The 26,340-nt window shown below is 38.0% G+C and overlaps 1 protein-coding gene across 1 annotated transcript in view; it reads right to left on the bottom strand.

The window, feature by feature from the left end:
- Positions 1–250: 250 nt before the first annotated feature.
- The window catches only part of MMRN1 (multimerin 1), a 46,509-nt gene continuing 20,419 nt past the window's right edge, over positions 251–26,340 (bottom strand). Inside the window, exons 4-8 of the mRNA XM_085299942.1 lie at positions 21,799–21,894; positions 17,730–17,903; positions 10,836–12,809; positions 3,586–3,732; positions 251–2,410 (exon numbers count right to left, since the gene is read on the bottom strand). Coding sequence (XP_085156068.1) covers positions 1,989–2,410; positions 3,586–3,732; positions 10,836–12,809; positions 17,730–17,903; positions 21,799–21,894 — 2,813 coding nt within the window. The 3' untranslated portion in view covers positions 251–1,988. The remainder of the gene's footprint in view (positions 2,411–3,585; positions 3,733–10,835; positions 12,810–17,729; positions 17,904–21,798; positions 21,895–26,340) is intronic.

Below are 26,340 nucleotides of genomic sequence, written 5' to 3'. Positions count from 1 at the left end.
CTGAAACTTACTGTTTGATGAGGGATTTTGATTTCTGTGAATCAAGCATTTACCAMTGAGAGAAACCTGCTGATGTGGAGGCAGTTTTAATATAAAGCAGTACAGACACACTCCCAGGATGACCTATGCTTGCAGGTCTCATTCCACAGACTTCTCTCCATGCTTTGACAGAGCAGTTTTGTATGGTTTGGCCTGGAAAGGTTATTCATGCTCAGCACAAACRTAAGAGGCTTTCAAAGGGAAACATCTTGCCTATATAAGAGAAAAGCCGCCATTTCAAGCTCAAATTGCTGTCCTAAACCACAGGCCAYGGTAGGATGCCTATCCTCTCTGAGGCAGAGGGGATAGTGGTCAATGCTGTGTGCTTCCTTAGTGCAGGTAGCCGATGTACATTGGCACATGCCCACAGAAAAGCTTCAGAAGCCAATACAAATTACTTTTGTAGTGAAGAATATACATTTTAATTTTGAATAACAAAGTCTAGTCTACTTAGTTTTAAACATCAGAAGAAAGATGTTGCGGATTATTATAGTCAGTATATACAGCATGGAAGAATTCTCTTTCAGTTATTTCTTGGACATTCATCTTCTTTCTTAAGATCTGATAAGGTACAATAACAAAGTAATTCTAAGAGTAAAGCTGAAGATTCACATGTATGTTAAAAGAGCAGTTCTTGACAGTAGAAAACAATATATTCAGAGAGCTTCAAAACATTTTCAGCTTCTTTAAGTTGCTACAGTCCAATGGAACATACTGATTAACTGAAGACCTGGTCCATCATCCAGCAATGAAAATATTTCAAAAATCCAGAATGCAAAAAATTAGAGATTACGAACCACACTGTTTGGTGTTCCTTATGAAAAAAATAAGTTCCAGCKGATTGTAAGATTTGACCAGGCTATCACTCCCTCGTCATTTATATTAGCATAGATTTGCTGGTATACGAACATAAAATTCAGTTATCTTACTTTTGTCTAGAAGGTTGTTTAAGCTGCTACCATTTTAGGCACACAGGCATTCATAGTGTGACCTRAAAATGCTGTTTTTATTGAATTGACTCTTGAAAATCATGTCCTGGCTTATGTAGACTGGAGTTCATTTCATCTTGCGTTAGCAGTTAGTGAATATGATGCAGAAACAAACAAGATGATAGACTTGTAGAATTCAACATTAGAAAGGATTATGATCATCTTGTTTAACCTTGTGTACATTATAGGCCAAAACTTACATGCTAAAATGTGCATCAAGCCCACATAACCACGTCTGCTCAAAAGCATATCACCTAAAGAAAATCCAGCTTTGTTTTAAATGCTTCAAGCAACAGTCTTCAYCAAATCCACTGTAATATTTTTCCTATGAAATGCAGCTTTAAATACTGTCTCTTATTACGTTTTTTTTGTTAGATAAAAAAGCAGTTCACTATCATATTGTTTACATATAAAATAGAGAACCAATTAAACATTAATGTATCAAGACATTGGTTGAATAATGTGAGGCAAGATGAGAAAAATAGTCTTTTCTCCAAACGAAATATATATATTTTTGAATTTTCATGTGATAAAATGAGATAAATAGCAACACAACATCTGAATCATCAAGACCTAGCCATCACCTTTGGTGTGATTTTAGGTTGCAAAGGAATAATAAAAACCAACTTTGATCTGTCTTGAGAAATGATACTCAACTGTCTTGTATACCTTATGCAACATAAATGCAGAACATAATTAGATTAGTACTTCCCACTCACATTTGTCCAAGGAGGATGCTTATTTTCCCCTCATCCCTAACCTGTGGACTCTTTTTGTAGATGTGTACATGGCTGCTCACAAGAATTCTTGGAGAATCAGCCCAATAGACACCTGAAATGCCATTGATCTGATTACTTTCAGAAATTTACTGTTGTGAAAGACAGGAAGTACTTAAAGATAAAGATAAATTCATATGCCAGTTTCTTCACATGATGGTAGCTGTTCATATTTGTGAATGATTTAGGTACGATACAACAAGTAACCACTGAACGTAGTGACTGGTGGATACTTGGCAGGGATAGAGCCAGTTGCCAGTCTAAGCCAGACTTCCTGACCATAATTTAACTCTAATAAAGCATTTCCAGCAATGATTCTGTCAGTATACTTGTTACTATCAATATTTTCAACCTGAAAAGTGAGTTTGTCTGTTCCATCAACAACCAGATAGCCAGATGAACGTGGACTAAATGATTCAATGGTATATTCAAAAACATAGACCCCAAGATACGGGACATGAAACTTCCCACTTGCTGGAGCATATGACGCTCCGTAGTTGACATCCAGATTGTTAAACCTGATAGGTCCTGGCGTTGTCATCCCGTAGGTATGAGAGGCAAAAAAAGCCACCATCGGCGCRTATCTGTAAGATCCTTTTGAAAAATCTGGAAAGGAAAAGTCAAGAACATTTTCAAATAATATTCTTGCTCTTCCCCCTTATTCTTCACATTACCCTGTAGAAAGACAACCAGGACTGGCCTGAAGATCAGAAAGTGCACAGAGCTTTTCTGAAATCACATTTGCAAGTAGCCTGAGCAACTAAAATGAAAGCTAAATAATTTTTTCGGTATTATAGAAAAAGTAATTTTCTTCACAATTAGTGCTAAGTATATCCGCAGAAAACCTATTTCAGAAACAGCAAGCGAACTTTATGCTCGATTATACTATATTATCGTTAAGAGAACTGGTATTTTTCTTTTCTTTCTCTCTACTCCCTCCTGACCCACTCCATTCCTAGCCCAGGATCTCTTTCATTGTGTCACAAATCTTTACACCGTGTTTGTGTGTGTGCTGAAGCCAAGAATTTTCCTCACAAATCTTAGACAAATACCGGAGAGGTTTAGCACTCTTGATATTAAATGGGGGAATAAAAGTCTATGTTTTTCTATTACAGCTGAGCATACACACCAAGATCCCTGGTACTGTAAAAAATGATTTTATTCACTATTTATATGTTGTCATGAATGAGAATCAGCCAAACAGCTGCTGAAAGATGCATTAAATCCACATTTCATGTAGCCAGGATGTAAATTATTTACTTGTTTTCCAGACTGAACAAGTGTAGTTTCCACATTCCCTCTCTGAAAAATCTTTCAAGGGCTGCATCCTTTTCTGCATGCCTAAAATGATTCCTTGAGGCCACAGTCCCAGATATTAGGGGAGCTATTGGTATTTATATTGCTTTTCTAACAGTGCTGAAGCTAGTATTCCCCAGTGGTGTGATTTCATCCCCCCTCCTTGAATTCCATGATGTTGTGTTCAAATATAACTATTGCATACTCTCTCTCAGCAACCCCTGCACAACTCAACAGGGAGCTTTCTAGCTATTATGCTTGGTCCCAGCCCAATTTAATCCCATCGTTTGGTCATATTAGAGAAAGAGATCATGAGTCACCTGTGGGGATTGATGTCTTTAGCACCAAAGCACGGGATACTACTGCTTGAGCTGGCACTCATTAAAGCAAAATATGAGACCTTTGACCAGCAAATGCTGTCTAATTAGACCCTGGGGCAGAGGCCCATACTGCTAGCATATTGCACTATTACATTTTTTACTTGCCTACATTCAGAGAATTGTCATCCACCAACTTCGTACTGCAGTCGACTCCTCCAAAGGGGTGACGACAAGCACAGATAAAACTCCTTCTGTCATTGACGCAGGTTCCTCCATTCCGGCAGGGGGAACTGACGCAGGCTGAATACTGTTCTGTGGTAAAGAGAGAGGAAAACCAACAAACTCAGCTAAAATAGCATATACATACCCAAACATTCATTACAGTGACATTCCCTGAGCTTTTAATACTTTGGAAAACCTCTTTATTGATTCATAAAGCCAGTGGAAGATTTTTGGAGGTTATGTGTGAGGGTCAACCTCCAATCCCATTCAGGTTGTTTTGCCTGGACACAGCATAACCTCAACTAGGTTTTGAGATACCAGAATTACCTATAAATACTGAATTCTGTTTGTCTTGGAGTGGCTGATACACGTAGTAATATGAGAGATATTATACATCCACCTTCTTTGGAGCAGCTTGCTGCACAAGCATTATAAGAGCCATTCAAAGACCAGGGTATCTGAACAGCTGCAATTGTATAGTACAAGTGCTCCCTTTCAACACAGCAACCTTTGCTCATGTCTTCCCTTTTTTCCTTCTTAATCTAAAAACCTCCCTGGAGTAAAAGTTTAAATTTAGCAGAGCCTGGTTACAGCCAAAGCATTAGGAAATTCTCCTTCTGCTGCTCCCAAGAAGAGTCTTTATCATAACAATCTAAGGCAGGATGGTCCTACAGGTAGTCCTCATGCCAAATTCTGCCTGGAGGATTCTTATCCCCTCCCAAACAGTGGTGGCTGCTGAGAATCCACCTCATCACAGCCTGACACAGAAATCTGCAGCCCACCCTGCGCCAGCTGCTCACTTCCCTCTTCCAGCTGGTGGCCACACTAGCAGCTGATTTTTGTGCTGAATACTACACCACTGGCTTAGACCGTTTCCTCTCCTCATCTATGATACCTCTCAGACACCAGAGTAAACCACAACAAACATGAAAATCAGGCAGCCTGCGATTGCATGGTTAAAGAAATACACTGCATGAGCTAGTTAATCTTACTAGAATGGGAACAAGCTGAGAGGCTTGGAGTTGACTGCACTACAGGAGCCCTTTTGAAGCAAACAGCAAAACTTGGAAGAAACAATGCTGTGGTATCCAATTCTATTTCCYTCTTTTGTGAAATAAAAGAAATAATTATCTTCCAGCTACTTCAGTCAGTCTGTGATTTTGTTTGGTTTCCTTGGCGCAAGCATAGAAGGCTGCCCTTGCACACACAGCAGAGTTAGCCTGGTTTTAAGCATACCAAAACTCATCTTTTGTACTGTCGTTGCTGAGGCTGGGCCGTCTTGTCTATGATGTGACCCACTCAAATATGTTGTAATAACTGGGGGAGACTGGCTATTAGACTTGACAGATCTTTGGTGTAATCCAGACTGCATCCTGTACTCTCCTTTACCTATAAGTAACTCAATTCTGTGATGATTTCTTCTGAGACCACTGTAGAATTTTACAGAGAAGTTTTGCAGTAACTGTTCCACACACATTGCAAGCAACACAAGTTATACCAAAGAGGTGGATTTGCAGAGCACGATCACTGAGAAGGTCCTTGGCACTCTCCTCAAGTATGTCTCAACTGGCCAAATTACGCCCAGATGATATAGAGGAATCTGTTAGCTCCAGAACTCTGAAGGAGCAGCTATGGAGTGTAGTTATATAACATTTTGTTACAACAGTCTGGGGAGGAAAAACATTCAGGCTACAACAAAAATTAAATATTGCTATAAAAAAAACTGGATATCAAGCATACACAAGCATACATCTACATAGATTTAGACATTACTCTTAGGACATGAAGTTGTACATTTTTCCTTTTTTCTTGCTTTAGTCAAACAAAAGTCAGATATTATAGAAAATAAGCTTGTCTTTGCCAGGATCTACCAACAGAGATCTAGGAAGAGAATCCCAGAGTAGAAATAAGGCACAGTCCTATGACAGTATAAATCTAAAATTGGTAGGTGGGAGTCTCATAAAAGGGTCTGCTTATTGCCAGGGAAGTGCCAAACTCCATCTTCACCCAGATACTTCAGTAATGCCCATAGTTATCTTTAGATTCCAGGCCAACCATTACACAGATGTTAAAGCAAACTATTTCTGTGAGAAATTCTAGTTCAGTGAGCAGAATGCTACAGCTCATTGTACAACACTACTTGAATTTGGACTGATAGAGCATCCGGACTTATACGCAAAACAGTAGGGTTTTTTTCCACAGAAAATGCTGTCCATCCAGTAATGCCTGAAACAAGCAATTCAGAATTGCCATGACCAGGGTCACAGCACAGACAACTGGACATGAAGACATTATGCGTTTCTTCCCAGAAAATAGTTTTGTCCGTAGACTTAACTGAAGTTATTTTTCACTCACGTTTATCACTCATCCACAATTGATTAAAAGTTGTGTGAAAGGAAAGCAGGAAATAAGCAAAATATTATGCTGATTGTATCATATTCCCAAAATACCATAGCTCTGTTTAAGAACATATCAACCTCTCTGTTAATTGGCCTCTACTTATCATAAAAAAAAACAAGTATAGTCAAGACACACAAAAAAAGATCACAAAAAAGGAAATCATAGTGAGATTAAGACCCGTGTTTTAACACAAGGGAGGGATGATTTTGCATGAATTTGACCTCAGAGTTAAATCAAATTCAGTTGTGGCTTTACTTAGGATAAATTATCTGTAACATATCAGTACTACAACTACATATAACATATAACTGTAACATATCAGAACTACTTACAACAGTTAGGAGTCTACTCCATTTCCTACAATCCAGGAAAAGCTGTGAGGAGCTAAGTCAATTTGGAATTTTTGGAATAAAGCAAATACCCTACAACTCCACTGAACAGGAGATATCTCTTTGTCTTTTCCACGTGGCCTTACAACAGCATGTTCTTGTAGTTTCTGACTCAGCCTGCTTCCCCCCATCCGGCCATTTCCCTTTTCTCCTTCCTTGTTGACAGGCATCCTGAGACAGTATATCCATGCTAAAGATGTTCTTTGTTTGGGGTAAAGATGCCAAGAGCCTCAGATTAGGAAGAGGTTCCCAGCTATTGTGCATACTCTATTTTTTACTTAARCTTTCAAAAGTTAGTAGGATAGATAAGCAAAAAAGAAACTGTAAATTAAATGAAAGACTTAAACTGAAGATATTAAGAGCAGAGGATAAACAAAATGCAGTTGCTATTTACACACAGTACAATGGGACCGAGCATAGCGAGTTAATGAAGAGTTTTGCTCTCCTTAGGAAAGCAAGCAGCCAGAGGCTCTTTTAGGGACCAGACTGCCAACACTGTGCAAACAAATCTTCAAACAAATCACGAAGCTCTGTCAGTATCTACTGGGGTGTTGTTTAGAAGCAAATCAAATATTTAGTTATTTAATAGTTGTCTCATGGAATGAAGTGACCTCAGTGATTCAAATTGGAAGTGTCTGAACAGGCAGTGACTTGCAAACATCTCTATATTTAGTTATCAGTAACTGTCCCTCTGAAAGCACTGAGGGATTGGAAGAGTCYGGGAATCCGCTAAACTGTTCTGGTAGTGAAGGCTCGGGCTTGTCCACCTCCAATTATTAATCACTTTGGTTTCACGTTCTCAGCTCCARAGTGACAGAAGTGACAAGTTCTCCCAGTAGCCTGGGTGCAACGAGTGCCTGGGAGCAGTAGGAGCAGAGCTGCCCCCTCAGGGCAGCCAGCCAGGAGCAGGGGGGCCTTGCTCCACAGCGCAGTCTCACAGTGCCTGGAAAGGGAGAGTGGGGCAGGCTGGTGATGGTAACCAGGGCCAGCCACGGCCCAGCACAACTTAGGAAAAGCCTGGGGGCTCCTGGCCTCACTGCAGCCCGCTCTCCAGTTCTAGGTGGAGGCATGTTRTCAAGACTGACTCTGCCAAGTCTGTTAAAAGTAGTTCTTCCTTAAAGAGAGGTATCTGATCCTTCCAGTGCAATGCATTTCAGGATCACCAATATAGAAACAATAGCACTCTTTCATCTACCCGCTAATCTAACACATTAAATACGCAAAATTGAAATACAGGCCATCAAACTGAATTTGAATAATCTGGTGCAATTAAAACAAAATGCAAAGCACATTCAAACAGGCTTATTTCTCTGCAGGCTTGAATCATAAAGCAACAATGAAAACCTGCATTTCTGTTAGCAGGAGTCAGAAGTTATACGAAAATAAAAAGTGACAAAAAAAAAAAATTCCCCAGATATGCTGTAAACTTTTTGACTTAGCCTTGTGTGCCATCATTGATGAAACAAATGTGAGCTTGTATTAAAATAAAAAGTGTAGCTTACAGAAAGATAAGAACATACTATATTAGCCATTATTTCAGTACAGTGGGTTGCCTGGCTTTTGGGAGTTTGTGTCAGAAGCAGGAAAATAGAAAATAAAGCACAATTATTATTGAAACATCAGTAAACTTTAACTTCATGGATGCTTGATTTTCCAGTGAACTGAAAAGGCTGATTTTAGTCATGTCAATGCGAGTGTACTGAGATGGAAGGATTGGAAATAAGATAGAGCAGATGAAAATAAGGAAATGACCTTTCACTTTTTTCATCCCCTTTCTTTCTCTCACATCAATGCACTGTTTTAAATACATAAATATAACACAGTTATACTCTCAGTTATTCATGATAATGTGAGTGTGGAATAAACTGAATAAAGGAAACCAACAACTAATAGCAGATCTATGTAAGAAGAAAATGCATTCACCTTTGAAAACCACGACAGCCACCAGATTCTCGAGAGAACAGATTAAATGGCTGTGGGAAAATGGGAACTGAGCTAAACTGTCCCTGCTCTGCATCATGTATTTCTGCAGAACAGAGTATTGGGCAGTAGGACCATATATAATCCATAATCAAAGTTAAGAGTTTAGTATAAATTTTTTTTTAAAGGCTGCCATCTCCCACAGATTAGCTACCTGAAGCTGTCTTGAGACTACTGCTTCTTTATTAAACTCACATTGCCATTGTAATAATGTAACCTCACATTACATTATGTTTTGAGTACTGATAGGTTTTTATTCCCCTATAAATTTATTCTAGCTCTAGCTGATACAAATCTTTTGTTTTGTCCATTCTGTAACATGAGAATTCTCCGAACCCATATGTACCTGTGTACATTGTACACGCTCACATTGTTTTCCCTTGATTTCAAAAGGTTATTCAAGAAAGTGTTACCTTATGGCCACATCCTGAGAACATCAAAGCCAATGAAAAATTCCAAACTTTTCAAGCATAATCAAATATTGAAGATGTTGGAATTGATGAGAATTATGACATTCACCTGTGTACTGGTTACAGCATTTGATCCTAATCTTTATGAATTAAAAAAAGACCATTTAAGATCTAACACATTTTATAGTTACCCACTTGTATCTTAGGATTTTCTCTGGAAACTTTAGCAGAGTTAACACAACTCTGAATGGTCTCTAGAAATTGAGAGAGAAAAGTTTTCCTGCAGAAGTAAAACCTACCCAGGTAGAAGATAGATACTGGTGAGTTAAGATAACAGTCATACTTTGTTAGCTTACAGAAATGTAGTATGTGACTTTGCATCAAATTTCAGTGAGTGTAAAAGCTCATTACTGATGGAAAAATTTACAGAAACATTGCTACGTAAAGACTTGCTTAAAAATAGGACTTCACTGTACCTGCAAAAATCCTCATTTTCTAGAAGAGCAAGGACATAGCCAATGTTACYAAGTAAGCTATTTGTTAAAATTTAGGATCAGATAAATAATAAATAGAGAAGATATTAATTCATGAATGGTGGGGGGAAGGAAAGCCCTGGAAGCAGGTAGCAGCTTCTTGTGCTCAAGGTAGTTGTCATTGCTGACAGTTTCCAGCAAAACAGAAGATTCAGGAGGATCAAAGACATCAAGTATTTCTTTTCCTTAGTTTTAATTGTGATCAAGGGTTTTGAATTTCTGTCTCATGCAGTGGTAGGAACAGCCAAAAAACAAAAATGGTTGAGAAAGAATTGTCATTTCTAATATCAGAGTAATTCCTTTGTTTGTAGATTTGATYTGGCAAATTTCATCGCATTTTAAAGTGTGGCCACCTGTCAAAATAGCCGTGTGTCCCCTCTACTGAAAAGATAACCAAGGACTGAAATTCTTCAGTGAGGATGTATTTCAGCAAAAGCCAAAATACTTGTGAGGTAAGAGCTTTAACGAGCATTCATCCCACTGAGTGCTCACTTAAAATTCACACCTAGGACAGGAAGGGAGGATTGAGAGTGTAATAGATTGCTTATGGCAAGCAAGCAAGCGATAGCTCTTACTATCCCTACCTCTGCTTACTATAGGAACCAAGCACAGCTTAAAAAAATTTTAAGCTTAATAGTCCTTTACAAAAAAATATTAGGTCCATATCTTCAAAAGTATCTGGACATCCACCTTATTTAGGAGTCTGTCTCTCACTCATTTTAATGTGTGAGAGAGTCCTCTGAGGATTTTGAGGCACTTAACCACTTTTAATTTTCTTTATTTTCTCAGAAATAATAGCTCCATAAAACACGATGTGCTATTGATTTTTACTCAGGTCTGATGCCAAAAGGCATAACTGAATTTGTATTTCTGTGAATTCATCTATATGAATTCATTTCTTTTGACGATGTTTGAATTTCAGTTGGGAAGCCAATTATACTCAAAACGTTCTTTTAAAGAATGGCAGTTAACTTAGGTGAGCTGTTCTCTGGACGGACTCAGAGATAAACCTACTTTATTGGCTGGATCTCTGATCCTGCAAGAACACAGAGTTATGATTKTAACTAATGTAATAATCTTAATAAAGTCCTGAAGAAGCTGGCAAAAGCCTTATGACAATCATTTCACTTGCTTCAGGTTTTAAATACTTTTTATCCCCATTGATGCTGCAAGGTACTGATTCAACTCCAGACTTCTCTCCTTGGGTTGCACATTTTTGCTGAAGTTATCTCATGAAAACTAAATGAGGTTTCTGGATGCTTTTGTGCAGAGTCTCCTCATAAGAAAACTACATTCCTTATGAGTAAATTCAGACTAATCTCTAGTTCCTCTGGAACACTCTTTATGACATGGACCTTTTCTTTATCTTCAGTYAAGTTCTTTTGCCACCTCCATTAGAATTACCCTTTTGACTCACTTCTTCACATTGATTACATAAACCACACAAATAGCCCAATTATTGCTATGGTAAAATGCATTACCTGAATCTATAGTATTATCTGTGTTTCTCTGGCTTCGGCCTGCCATGGTGAAGTTTGCTGTGCCTTTTTTCCCCAGAGCCAGTTTCTTTATTACTGGATTCATCTGTTTCTGAAGTCTGGTCATGTTGTTCATTGCACTTGCCACTGACATGTCAACATGCTGGGTTAAGTTCTTCAGGATAGTCTCTGCTTTTATTTCAAGTACAGATTCAATGAGCTCTTTGAAGCCTCTCTGCAGCAGGGGGATATCTGGCTGAGCAATTTTAATTAGCATAGGTATACTTGCATTCACTTTTTGGATGCTGCTGGCAGTATCCTGACATAGTTCCCAGGCCTCATGAGCAGTCTTGTTCAGAAGTGGCATGCTGTTCGAGAAGCGGATCGACTTGGCTTCCAGAGCCTTAACCCTAGAACTCAGTGTCTGAAGTTGAAGTGAGACCATTTGCTCCTTCTCTGTTGAAGCAGCTTTATTTTTTTTAAGTGAGATACAGTTATTTGCCAAAAACTTGGAAATTTTTGACTCCACGCTTTGGAGGCGAACTTCATGGTCCTTTGATTCCTCTACAGAGTCAAACAGTTTTTCTTCCAGACGGCTGATATCTTGCTGCTGATTGCCTACTTTTGATGAAGTTTCATTTAAAATATAGTAAACTTTGCTGAAATTGTGGAGGATACTTTTATCAGACTCCTTGTATGGAAGATTGGAAAGGGACTGAACTACTTGTGAAATGAATTCATGCTTTTTGTCAGTGAGCAGTATCTGGAGGGATTCATTCAACGGTTGGACCTGGGGAATGAAAGCCAGAAGGCTGTCCAGCTTCTCAGCTCTGCCACAGCAGACCTTAGTCTCATTTTTCAGGGCACTTAGAGTACCTTTCAGTGCATAGTTATCTTGAATAGAGTCAATAGCATTGTTTATAACTATCATGGTCTTGTTTAATCCATCTTCTAGTTCAATGAAGCATTCATTAATACGACTCTCAAACAGTTCCTGGTAAGCCTGAGATTCATTTTTAAGTCCTTCCTGAGTTTTGGAAAGTTCCTTAATTGCAGAACTCATTCTGTTAATGACAGTTGTCAGGTTTTCGAGCTTCTTGTTGATTGCTTCAGCTTCAATTTCTCGTTCATATTCTGGAGTCAGACTAAATGGTGCCCCTTGTTCAATCAAGGGTTGCAGAATCTCCATATCATAGCACAAATCGTTAATCTGCTCATTCATTTTGTCCATCTTATTGTCCAATGGAAGGATCAGGTCAGAGACACTTCTGTTTAAGACAAGAATGTTCTCTTGGGCTGCTGCCAGCTGTGTTTGGAAATCCTTTCTGCACGCTGACAACTTGTCATCACAGACTCCCAGCAYAGAGTCTCTCTGAATTTCCAGTGCAATACTGAGATTGCTGATCTTGTTGTCCTGGACTCTTAATTCATCGTAGATCTGCAGCACTATCAGGCCCTGCTTCTTTACTTTCTCAYGCAGCACGAACATGTACTCCGTAACATTGTACTCTGMGACTTTATCTGTTGAAGGGATACCKTGGCCTGAAGACTGTTCAGTCGATAGCAGTTGTTTATGCATATCTTTCATTTCAGTAAGAGTCTTATTTAGAGATTCATAAAAAATGACGCTTCTTGACTGCTGATGCTCCAAGTTTTCTTCTAAGGATTTCTGCTTTACCTGTAAAGCTTTCATAGGCTTGTCACAAATAAGGGTCATTTCCTCTTTTATCTGCACCATATGGCTCTTTAGCTCCAGAATATCCAGCTTTGTTGACCCACTGTCTTTTTCCTGAGCAAGTTTTTCTTGAGTTTTATTCAAATGCTTGACTAATTCTTTTGTATTTTCAAGATCTTCTGATAAACTAGACACAGACTTGAAAATCTGAGCCATGTTTTCTTGCATTTCATTTTGAAATACTTTTAACTGTTCTTTGACAATGCCTTTGACTAATTCATTAATAGTTCTGGATTTGAGACCTTTGAGAAAAGAAGAAATACAGAAACAATCAAATTAATTTTGTTAGCAGTACTGACTTACTTGAACAACATGAGGAAACTTGTAGTGCAGTATGGAACTGAAATGTACTGGATGACCACCTCTGATTTACCCACCCATAGAGCAATTTTTAAAGCTATATTTAGAGGGCAGCCAACACTGTCTGAAGACCCTCTTTCTGGTGAAATCAATRGGAGTTTTGCTATTGATTGTGAAATGGCAAGTTCAGACCCTGTATATATCGTATCAGCTTTGATCTCCTGGCTAAGCTATTCCTGAGCATAGAAATGGAGAGATCTGTGTGCTTTTGTGGAGAAATGTGTCCTTTCTGCATCTGGAAAGTAAGCAAACACCTGCTTCATTAGTGTTCAAGTCAAGAAGTAAAAACAAAGGAAAACTATTATTACCTTCCTATTGTATCATATATGGTAAGGGATCATATAACACAAGACAGAAAAGAGAGAATAGGAAGAATAGCTCTATAGAATACCTAAAATTAGTATATTAAAATTCCTACAAAAGACAGATGTTTAAAAACATGTACCGTTAGCTTTGCATACGGTAGCTCTTAATACAGCTCCTAGGAGCACTGATCCTAGAAAGTGCTRGGCAAATAGAGGTGAAAGTGGGGGAATTCCAATCCTGTGAATAATACCAAAATATGTCATGTCCCCCATATAGCCCTGAGTGGGTAAAACCGGTCAAAAAGAAGTGTCTATTAAGCCTATTGCATAACAAATATGGGCTCATCAGAGCAATAATTCTCCTTTAAGATTAGAAGGATTTCCTTAATTTGTTCCCCCAAAGTAGCCCCTATGTCCCATAAGTTAAAGGATTGGCACATTCTTTGTAGGTTTCTTTCCAAACCCTACTCAAACTTGCAGCCAGCTAGTCATACAATAGTTAAATGTACGATGGTTAAACCTTTTAACCTCTATAATTCCTTGATGACCACCTATTCTGGTTAAAATAGTCTTGGTATGGGCAGAAATTCTCCTGTTGACTCAGTTTTCCTCCCATTTTACTGCTATTGCCCAGATTTTATTGCTTCATCTCTAAATTAGCACAGCAAGTTCTGAAACCATATTTAAAAGTACATTCTCAACAACAGCATTAAAATGGCAGGTAATCAGATCCATGAAATCTAGTAGTAGTAAATGCCCATGCAACTTCTGAAAATTATTGGGGCTCCAGAGGAGCCCAAACCCAGAGGATTCCAAATAAAAATAGTTTTGTTCAGCAAGCTAGAAAGCAGTACAGTACTACTTCTATTCAGGAAATCTTTTGAACTATGTAGTTCCAGCTGGAAACAGAGCTAGAGTAATTGATAGTAGTTGCTTTTTAGGAACTAAAAATGAGTCTCATTCTTTATTGTGTCTGGTAAAATGGACAGTAAACACCGCTGATGCTCGGGGAGAAATCTGTCACTTGTGCAGCGTTTTTTTCAAGGCAGGATATAATAGGTAAGTGCAGTAAGTTTGAGAGCCTTGAAAAAAGCCACTTAAGAAACAGCATGAAGTTTCCCAAGCAATACATGCAGTTACTGCGAACTGTGGTTACAGATGTTATAGTGATTTCTACACAAAGTGTAAAAAAAAAAGTGATAGCACATAGTATTTCTCAATTTTTCACTTTTACTACCAGAACAACAAGTAAGTGACTAGACAGATGCAAACCATACAAATGTGAACTCATACATACCGCAGAGCTTTGTCATTGAACCTTAAGGAAATAGAAACAGTAAAATACATGAGAATGAAGATATATTGGCAGCTGAGAAGAGGAACCAAGACATGAACGAAGAGCAAAATAACTGACATCTAAAAAACTTGTCACTAGTATTTTTGTCAGGTTACTTTATACTATTGGAAAATGTTCTGCGGTTTTAAGAGATACAAGGAACTATGAAAAAAGTTTAATGGCTACAGAAAGAAGAAAGGTTACTCAAAGCCTTCTTTGAGGACCTCATTAAATTTCTTCATCTGTATCAAATCTGGAGAGGCATTCTGCAGCAAGAGGTCTTGCACATGATCTATACTGACCTTTTCTTCTGTCAGAGGTCTTCAAGAAACAGCCTTACTCTCTCCCATTCCTACCCTATTTAGTTGAATCACAGGTGTGGTGTGGAGCTCAGCTTCTGCTCTTCAGATGTTCTTTTCGTTATGAAGGGAGTAGAAACTCACAAGACAGACAAATTTATGTCTCCCTTATTTGCTGGCTAGGATAACTAGGTACCTGGTAAGTAAGAAGTATTTAGAAGTTCACTGGGAGCTGTGGAAGCACACCTCTCCATGGAAAATCCCAAAGAGAATTTGTGCTGTAGGTGACAATTGGGGATGATCTTAGCTTGAGCTAAGAATACAGACAAGTACACTCATGGATGTAACTTGATCTTTCTATTGTTCATTTTGAAGTAGAAATGTTCAAACTGTTTGTGATCATTAAAGATCTCCTGCACTTTTTATGAGATWATAAATTTTAATTCTAATTCCCTGGCTGAAATCCAAAGCATGTAATTACATTGGGTCAACATATATTCCCTTTGCAGTTTCAACTATCATTTGAAGAATAATGTGCAAAATAATGTATGTACACAGAGGACTAAGTTAATATTATATATTCTGTTGTAAATGACATTTCTGACTGGGAAGTGATTAATTCTCTATTGTTAGGCTCATTTCTAAAAGACGCAGAGAGTGTATATTGTTGTTTTAATAACGAAGGGGAAAGGAGTCCATAAAAAGGCTAGACGTGGGTGAAGGAATGAAGAAACAATAACATATAATAAGTGGAGCAAGAAATTAAAGGCAGAACACCAAATTATTTTCTCTAAATAAGTGAAAAGTGAGACCAGCCTCTTGACTACCAAAACAACTTTTTCAAATGCACAGCAGGTTTCACTAATGAAATTAAAGGAGCACATCAATTACTACAGTGATCGTGGCCCTGAATCAATAGATGATATATGTGGGACCAAAGTCTGTCTGCAAATGTAAACAATAAAGACTTCACAAATTCTATTGTATTATTTGTTCACAGAACAGATATCAGGCCTAATGAACCCTGATACAAAGCTGAGCACCCATTAGAAATTCTGTGATCAGAAGGTGAAAAATGGATGTGAGCCAAGGACCTCAGCGTTATGGGAAGAAAATGGAAAGGAAGAGAAGCAGGAAGAGATCCGAATAGCATAGAGCCATTACAGACTTAATCCTGCTTTGAAAGCGCACTGCTTCAGGATGGCAGCAGTGGTGCTTTCCTTACAGGGAGCTTCTATGCAAGTAAGTCTTGCAAGCCTGACATGTCTATGCTGCAATATGATGCACATCTGTACTTCCCTTATTTTAGGATGCTCTTTACCCACCAAAAGTATGACGGCAATACTCAATGGACAGGAAATACAGATGCCCCTTGACATTATGTATACAAGCCAACAGCGGAAACGGACTTTGCTCTCTCTCCCTCCTCCTTCCCTTATTCCCAATGTTTATCTATGTACACATCAAAAATAACCTGTATTTGAGTGCCCATAATTAGAGTGAAAAAAAGCAGTTGATAGCAACATTTTCATTAGAGCTACCTGATTAGGAGATAGATTGAGAACAGAAATCAAAAAAGCACTAGCAATTGGAGATTTCTTCTAAGCAAGTATAAAATAGGACATGGCAGATAAAAGCAATAAAGGCTTAAAACATATTTGCAGACAAGCACAAAGCAATTTTTCTCATACTGTGCATTTTAATTGGAATCTGGACCCAAAAACGGGAATTGGGAATGGAGAATTGGGAGCAAAGGATGCAGCAAAACACCTCTTGGAAGAGCAAGAAAATGACAGCTAGAACGAGTCGAATATAAAAAAGAATGAAAAGAAAGCAGAAGGGAAATGGGAAATATTCTAAGACAAATTAAATGTATGCCCAAGGGTCAAGAATGCCATCTAGCAATATGTGGAGAGGTGAAAGCAGGTCACAGAGATGGGATAAATGTGATCCAGGGTACAAGAGAGCCATCTAGCATGTAAGCATAGGCAACTCAAGAGACAGAGGAGGACTGAAAATACAAGAAATGGCACCACACCTGATAAATTTGAGGGAGATACAAAAGCTCTTATTGTTTTGCTTTATTTCAATGTAAAGAGCTCAATATAAAGAGCYCTAGTTTGGGAGAAAATCCTTCAAAAAAGAGGAAAATATTGTATACTGAGAAAATGAAAGCTTCAGTGCTGATCTGTTTAAGCACCTTCTGCAGTCAGAAAATAAATAGCTTTTACAGTACGATTCATGAAGAACAGATGCATGATTCTGCTGCCCAGCCTTCTAGTCATCAGCCATATCTTTCTCATCTACCCAATAGACTAAGGATAGTTTTTTATTTTTGTTATATATTTTATTTGATTTTTAACTCATGATCATATAYGTTTATCAAAGTTAGCCTATTATTATCATAGAGCCAAATTATTCAGCAGGATGTTTRCTATGTTATTAATACAGCTACAGAATCCTTCTAATGTTTCCCCTGCRTATGTGAATTACGTATTAAAGAGTATTACTCGGACTTTGCAGCAAAGCAAATACTACCACCTTTAGCAGCTGTCAAGTAAACAAAAACTAGAAATTAGAATATTTGCAAAAGTTCTAAGTAAATGGAAATGTCTTAATAGAAGCTCAACTTAAGTTACCATGTAACTGATATGYACAACATAATTTATTTTTGTCACTATGAAAGAAACCGCATGAAACATTTAAAGGAAAAAAAAATCCTCTATTATGATATGAGGCTAAGAAAGAGTTCTCTCTGCAAATGTGGAACAACAAAATAGGCCACTATGAACGTTTTTAATAGTGTTTTTTTTCCTGGCACCTTTAACTGGGTGAATGATTACATTAATTTATTTTTCTTACCTTTTAGAAAAGGCTGGAAGTCTCTGCCCTTATCTTCATTGATTTTGCCTTCCAGAGAGGAAAGCATCTTGCTCGCATCACTCATGGCAGCAGCAATGTTGTCAACCTTCTTCTGTAGAAAAGTCAGTTTCATCTCCTGTCTGCTAATCTTCTCATTCATTTTTTCARTAAGTGCTTGGTCAGAGAACATAACAAGAGAGGAGGAAAAAATAGTATTATTAAATTGGGTGGGGGAGAGAAAGTATAATTGACTTGAGAGACATTAACTGAAAGGAGTGAAAAGTTTCTGAATTAGTCATGAGTGAATCATCTTGATTTTTGTCATGTATCATGTATTAGTGACATTCAGCAGCACAGCAGTAACTAACTACTGAGGCATCTGTATCCATTGTGAAGTATTTATAATTCCAGAAGAGTGCTTTGAATGGTTAAGATATTTTATTCAGCTTAATGCCAGTCTTCCTCCACCTAGCACCCTACAGGGGATTCAGTTAGCTCTCATTTATTCCATCTCCTTAAATAAAATCATAACAGCATTAATCATTACTTACCATTTATAACACAACAACTGCATGAATGTGCAATGCTTATGTCTGAAGGAACGCATCATCTTTTCAGTGTTTGGGTCAAAAAAGATTAGTTTAACAAAGCAGCAAGGCAGAAAAAATACCAGAAAAACACTTAATAAATGATTTCAGAATGATTATTTGTCTGTCATTAAGGAAAAACATCCAACCTGTGAAGTGCAGTTTATTTTAAAAGCTGCACAAATTGTTCCTACCATTTGTGGTCTCCTTCAGTGTAAGGCGGCCTGGCTGGATGTTTTTGGGTTAGGCAGTGGTGGAGGGGGCCTTGAACTTGCAAATCGAGACACTACATGACTTCAGATGTTTCATTGCTTGCAAGGATGAGACTTAGCCTGGGATTTTCAGAAGATGCTGAGAGAATTAAATGTTCTAATTCCTGTAAACTAAGCTAAAAAATTTCTTTGGTTCCTCCAACAGTTCAGCCTAAATGGCTTACATCATACACATGATGCTACCCTGCATGACCCAAGCCATACTATGACTTACTAAACTGCTATGCAAGATATTCTTTAACAATACATACAAATATATACTAGTGTAAATTTACAGTATTGCTATTGATCTTATGTCGCTTTGCCTTATAACAGTGTCCTTTCCCATGGCAGTATACTTTTATACTCAGAAACAATGTGGAAGCACAGAAGCCTAAAGATTACACAAAGAAAGAGCAAGCTGCTTGTAAAAGGGCATATCTTCTGAATAGACTTTCATTCTTAAAAATTCTAGCATGCAGAAAACAAAAATATTCAACTCAATAGCATTCATAAAAAAATGGAAAATCCATTAAATACACCAAGTCCATGCAGGTAAGTGTGCMAACACCCACAAGAACTCTCTCACAGAGGCACCTTCATTATAAAACAGTTAACAGGTAGAGCCTGGTGGCCTAGGTGGACACCATCCAGAGTGTCTGCTTCCATAGAGGTAAAATTGTGTTTATGACTGTTTAAAGTCTAGCAATTTTCAGCTTTCTCACTGTCCCCATGAGGATAAGCAATTGCTGTGTTTTATTGGTCTGAATACCCTTAATCATACTACTACTCTCTAAGGAAGGAAGGAAGGTAGGTCTGGATACTTCTCCTCCTAGCTGAATTGCTACTATGAAAAAGCAAGTGGAATTCATTACTGGCTCATGCATGGTCACCAAAACCAGTAACTAACTGCCATCTGCAGGGGGCAACACTTTCCTCAGTTATGTTTCTGTGAGCTTCTCTTAAAGGGAATAGACAAGCTGCATAAATGAACCTGAAAGTCTCATTTATAGATGGCATGGCTGCATAGTAGGAGTTGAAAACAGGATCTGGCTTGTAGAGTCCCGGCAGCTGTTGATGGAGAAATAGACCAGGGCAGTCAAATAGTTCTGGCCTCAGGGCATGTTTGCAGGGCTGGCAAATAGAACAGTTATCTCTGTATTTCTAATTCGACCTCCTTTGATTTAAAAATCACTGAAAGGCAATTAACACAGAGCTCTGAGATGCCAATTTTAGAGTTACTTTTCAGAGGAGAATTGGTACTAAGTGGCATGTTTACGTTTATGCTATACTGATTAAGCCCATTTTTTCATGTGTGGCCTGACATCTCGACAACTTCCTCCAGTACCGAGAACATATGGCAAAGTGCAAGAGCCTTCTTTCTAATTTCCATTTGAGACTGCCTTTCTGTATCTCCATGTCACATTCAGTCTTTCCCACCTGTGCTTTCTAATTTTTCACTTTGTCTAATATTAAAGTAATATTTATGTATTATTAAAGATCCCTTCCAACTGCAACCATTCTGTGATTCTGCGAGAGTAAAACACATACATGGCCATTAACACATACACATATACTCTCTCTTTAGAGCCATGCAGTAGTTTGGATTCAGACACTGTCTTCCCCCTACACGCATGAATATTCAAATGTGAAAGCAGTATATCGACAAACGGAACATATAGATCTGAGAAGATAATTTGCCTTATTATTTGGTTCTGTAAAGTGTTTTAGGACAGGGGCCAATTGTGTGAGGGACTTTACAATGCCTTTAACCTCTTGTTCATCTTCTGGTCCCTCACCACGTAAACTACACAAGCTCATTTGGCAGTACATAGATAACACTGCCACACAATTTGCCAGAAAAATTTAACTGACAAATGCAGTTTTACTCACTATAGGTGAGTATATCACAAGTGGAGAATAATTTTTTTTCAGGCAATTTCCTTATTCAAAAATATTTTATATATTTCTTTTGTTGTTGTTTAATCATACGATATGCTGATTATTAGCAGTTCTCTGAGTACAGAGACCTTCTATTTCTAAATCATTCTGCATTACCAACATCTCTGCACCCTTGAAGACATACCTTCAGGAGATGCAGACTGGAATATATTATAGTCTACCAATTACTTGAATACATCTAGTTCATGGGTGTCTTTTCATGTTTCTTTATAGTGAACACTTGATATTTGAATATTTGGTTAATTAGACTGATCTGATAAATCATGCCATTGTTTCTGCTCCCAGTTTAGTGAGTGTGCAAACATGCCTGGCATCAATAAAATTCAGTTCCTATGAATGCTTATGCAGACAACTATGAAATCAATTTTCTGGAACATTTGTGCTGGTAAACTTTAAATCACACAGATGGTAATGGAAAATAAACATAAAGGGAAATGAGCACACCCAACAACTCAAGAGATTTAAGAGATGAGCTTTTCACACAGCAGTCACCTAAGGTAATGTATCAGGGGAGAGAACTTTGAATAACGGCTTTATTGTTGCTGACTAGCTCTGACAATGCTGAGCTTGGTACATACACACACAAGAAAACACTGATCAATTTGCTCCAAAACCTGACAGTCTAGATAGACAGAAGTAAACACAGCAGGGCACAGATTAAAAGTGCAGTAAGAAACGGTCAGATAAACCTTTGTGATATAAAGTTGTAAACTGTTCATACCTTGCTTAGTTATCTCATCATCCTAGATACAGTAGTTTAAAATAAACTTAAGCTATCCTTGCCAAAGTTTGAAGAGTCACCATCCTGTACAGATTTCAAATACAGCATCAATTTTTATAAGAAGATACATAACAGCAATAATTATGTTATCTGACGAAATGATCATCTCCATTCTCTTTTATGATGCAATGCCAGCCTACGCTGCTACTACTACTCCTACTCTTACATTTGGGTTAGTTTATGTAAATTCATCTATTCTTCCCAGTAATATAGTGGTTTAAGTCTTGCTATGCAGAATGACTTTCCCCATTTTTATGGGCTTATCTATAGATGCTCCATAAYTGCTAAACTATCAGTGTCTTTATATTCAGTTTCTTCTCCCTAACTTTCTCAGAGAAAGTTACTGAAATATGACTACCAGAAGCTCTAATCATTCATTCAAGTCTCTTTAGCAGATAGGGATTTTTCTTGAATTATTTTTGCAGTGATCTTAGTGAGTCATGTGGTCAGTGACTGGGCTAAAGATGATAGTAATTATAATAGCTGACCTGGCTCRCTGGGGTCCTGTGGAGCTCCTGGTGTTCTCTCACTGACAGTTCTGCTGCTTTCAGCCTGGTTGCTGTGTATAAGCAATTGTTGTTGAGCTAAAAGAAGGAGAAGAAAAGGAAGAAAAGCAAATGAAACACTAAACATGACAAAATCAAGACCCAACAACTGCCTTCTCTATTCTATTCCAGCTCTACCAAAGCCTTATCATTTGCAGTGATTTTTGTGTTATCTGCTTAGTTCATCCATAACACAGCATAGTACCACATTGACAAAGATGGAGAAAGGTTTTGTAAGTGCCTTCCTGAGACTGCATTTGCTGGTGATTTGCAGGTGTTGGTGCTAATGCTCCAAGGTCAAAGCTTGCCCTATAGCAAGCAAAACTTGAAAATTTCCAGGGCTAAAAATTCTTGAGATTTTAGATAAAATTAAAACAGCACTAAAATATATTCGATATACAGACTATCAGCTCTAAAACTGATTAGATGTTTTTCATAGGTATGAAATTGGTCAAGTTTCTTGAAATTCATTTTTGTGTGTGTAGATTACACAAAAGCTCAACCACGAAAGCCACTAACTGAAGGCAGTGGTGACATTACATCTTTGCAGCACTTAAAAAAATTGCAAAATGCAAACAAGATCCAAGAAACGTCATTGCAGATTTGCAACTGACTGGTACACGTATGAATGTATCTTCCTTCAGCAAGGTGGCAAGTTTGAAAAATATTTTCCCAGTTTATAGCAGAAGAGATTTTCTGAGCTTATTTTAAACCTCAACCAAAGATCCCAAAGCACTTCACAAAAAGACAGGCAAATATGTCAGTGTTGCAGTTGGAGAATGCGAGTCCCAGAATACTTAAGTGCTTTTACCCACAAAAAATTGGGAACAACTGACAGAGCAGGGAACTGAAATGAAATTTCCACCTTCCTGACTTCCTTCTACGATCATTAAGCTTAATTGTCTCTTATTTCAGTTTGTTAAATAAAACGAAACATGTACCAAATTGGCTGTAAATGTGCTAGTGTAAGTCCATACCAGCTTTTATATGCCTGTTCAGTTCTGAAGCATTTTAAAGTAGATGTTGTTCTAGTAGAAGCGTATCTAAGGGATGCCACTTTAGCTAGTATGATTCCTAAACTTTAGTAYAGCACAAACACATGAACTTGGTATTGGGACACTATTCTGTGGTTAAAGCACTAAAAATCTTATCTGGCCATAATGTGAGTTTCCAAGGAAACAGAATGAAATGCTGAATCAAGAAATTCACTACACATCATCAGCATCTTAGCAGTGCATACGAAGACCAATAGATTATATTTAAGGATGATATAATATGTTTGAATTTGTAAATTAATGCAGGAAGTAAAAAATAGGACAGGGACTTATAAGATTAATTATCATACAGATTGATATTTTCATGGAATCTACTGGAGTTGTCCAGTTWAAAAAAAAAACTCAAATGTTTACAATTTCAACAGCCTCTGTTATCTTTCTGTGGCCATGATTGTTGACAGGAGTTAAATACTTGCATTCAGCTCAATTCATTATATAGGCTTTATCAGGTGGTGATATGAGGACATAATCTATGACAAGGGAGTCAGTTACTTGCCTGTGATAAAGACCATCTGATCGWTGTCCTTTTATTCTTTCATTTACCAATCTTTCTGCCTCTCCCTGTGCCCTATTCACTAGTGTTACTGCTAGACACCTTACATTTATATATATAAAACATTATCCATCTTATCTTTAATCCTCCCTATTAAATCAAGCGCCTCATTCACAGCTTCACATTGCAGAATTCCCAAACCCTTGGGGTTGTTTTTATTCACTTCTCAAGTTTCAGGTATATATATTTATCACTGTCTGCTTGTTTTACTAAGCTGTTTTTAAGCTGCTTAGATAATTTGATCTCTGTAAGACAAGAGGCATACATATCACCCTTTTGGACCAAACCAGCAGCACCACTGATGCATTATCCTGCTTTTAACAGGAACAAGGACTAGGCAGGGATGTGCATGCACACCTCCCTGCAAACAAAAGCTAAAAGACAAAAATCCATATCGTACAGTTATAGAATATCATAACCATATGGCAAAGGTACTTCTTGGGCAGCCTCAGAAAACCAGTGTCTCCGCTTGTGAAATAAATTCAGAGCAGTCAATGGCAATTTAACTTCTCCTACATCATTCTAACGTGCCTCAAACCTTTTCCAAAAGAACCACCTTGAGACAGTGTAATCACCTCATGTGGTGATTAAGTCTTATGYGTATTGGCCCTGCAGCTGAGATCCCCATCCTGGGTGGGAAACAAAAGCAGATGTGATGGGAGCACCGGACAAACAGGAATACGTATAGTCCCTTAGGTTAGACACAGTAAAAGGATGGTTTATATTTGAGAACAGTTAAAAATTGGATATGTTACACTCAGTTTAAGCTAAGCTTCAGAAAAAGAAAACAAAACTGAAATTAGACTTCTAGATCTATTTTACAGGTGTCATTTACAATATGAAAGCAATAACAAAGAAAAGCTGCATTTTAGAAATGCTGAGCAATGAAGAGCTCTTCCTATTCCTCCAGCAGCTTCAGGGTGATCAGCACTTCTGAATATCAGATAATGCACACAGAAATCTAATGTTAAACTCCTATCATTGAATATATTGGCCTAGATGTATAATTTATTGTCCCATGTATTTTTAAACACAATGTGCAAAACGATTTCAGGGAATATTAAAAATATGGAAATTKGATCTTTTTCTCTTAGTATATTTTCAATGAAGCAGGAGTAGCTAAAGGGGAATCACCGAGGGGAGTTTCATAGTTTCCTTCTATTTTGCCTTATCATGCTTCTGTATTTAAAAAGTGAATCACTGCCTTTTGTGTCTGCAGCACACCACACAGAAGAGAGCGCTTGCTTCTGGAGCAGAACATTTTAGAGCCATCTACTGGAGAAATATCACTACAAGGTTAGAGAATTCAGTGCTAACAATGGTTATGATACTGTCAGCAATTTTAAGAGCTGTGTGCTCTAAACCACAGCTTGGGTAGAGGAAAGTGAATCCATGCACATGAAGTCATCTCAGCTTCCCTCCATAGCACAGCTGAATTTGAACAGTGTGACTTGTGAAGATGCTTCTTCTGGTTCTTGAAATCATTTGTGGCACATTCTATAGTATACATAGACCATACACACAAGAACGAACTGAGAGTTCTCACCATTCCCAACACACATTCTAATAGACACTTACTCTGGAATAAGCATGAAAGTTGAAATACAAAGCTGCACTTGGTAAAAATGAACTGTGCAGCTCAGAACTGACAGACACTTTCATTTCAGCAATTCTACTCCCACTTAAGCATTTCATATTCTCAAATAAACATTTTATTTTGTTGAATAGTCCAGAAAGTCTCAAACTAAGCTGTTTACATATGGTGGTATTCTGTAAGACTTGTTAAGCAAGGAACAACATGGACATAGATTGCTTATTACAAGACTTCCCTATAAAGTTGCATTGTCCATGCTGGATTAGGATCCATGTCATATCTCAATTTGGTCATGTGCTCCCACGTGGCAAATAGAGTTGGAGACAGCTGAATGCCTGTCTCCTTCAAGAGGTTCTTATCTCACTAACTGCTGTTACCTGAAAAAGTATCTTTAATCAAGCAATTGCAACAAGGTTACCAGATCTGGTTAACAAATGTCTAGTAATAGCTATCAGATGGTGACAATTTTTTCCTGCCTAGACTGTAAGACTGAAATCACTATGTATGATACGCAGAAACTCCTTCTGGTTTAGCTTTTCTCTAAATTAGTGGTTGTTACAGCTAGCCCATATCACCCTAATGGTGCCTCCCCAGGATCTAAAGCATACTGTCAAAATACAGCAGTTCCCTTAGCAAAGAAATGGTTAAATCACTTCTGTTTTCTGAGCAGCGAGGCCAAGGGGAGGACTCTGCATAGCACCAGTCAGAGCTTACAGAGTGGCTCTCCCTGCTGCTCTATAAATGGAGTGCCTGAAGACAGGGCTGCAGGGATCCCAGCTGCTCAAGTTCATTAGCTAAAGTCCCTTCTTGGGAATTGAACAATGCAGGCAGGGCTCGTGCTGGTGGTCTGTTCCTCCTGGGAGGGAGGATTCCAAAAGCAGGGAAGAGGAATATTTCTGACATAACACCTTTCATCCCAGTCTCTTTAAGCACTTCTACAAGCAGTAATTAAATCTCCCAGTGCCCCTGTGAGATAAGTGTCATCTCAATTTTCTAGATAGGTAAACTTGGGCACATAGATTATAAGTGACTAAGTTACTCAGCAAGTCAGAAGAGGTTTGAGAATAGAACCCGAGATCTATTTTCAAGCCCATTGCTGTAACATTTAACAACTTGTATTTCTTTATTCTTATTTTTACACTGTCACTACAAGTTGTTTCATCTTTTTTCCTGATCAGTGCTTCCCTGTTGTTTTGATGCTATATCAGTCATATCAACCGCACTCTCCCCTCTCTTTTTAATCAAGTTTAAATATTCTTGGTTTAAAGTTTTGGTTTTTTTTT

Source organism: Rhea americana, unplaced genomic scaffold, assembly GCF_003343005.1.
Source record: "Rhea americana isolate MKP2758 unplaced genomic scaffold, rheAme1 scaffold_157, whole genome shotgun sequence".
In the NCBI taxonomy this organism is placed as follows: Eukaryota; Metazoa; Chordata; class Aves; order Rheiformes; family Rheidae; genus Rhea; species Rhea americana.
This window is presented reverse-complemented; position numbering and strand designations above follow the sequence as displayed.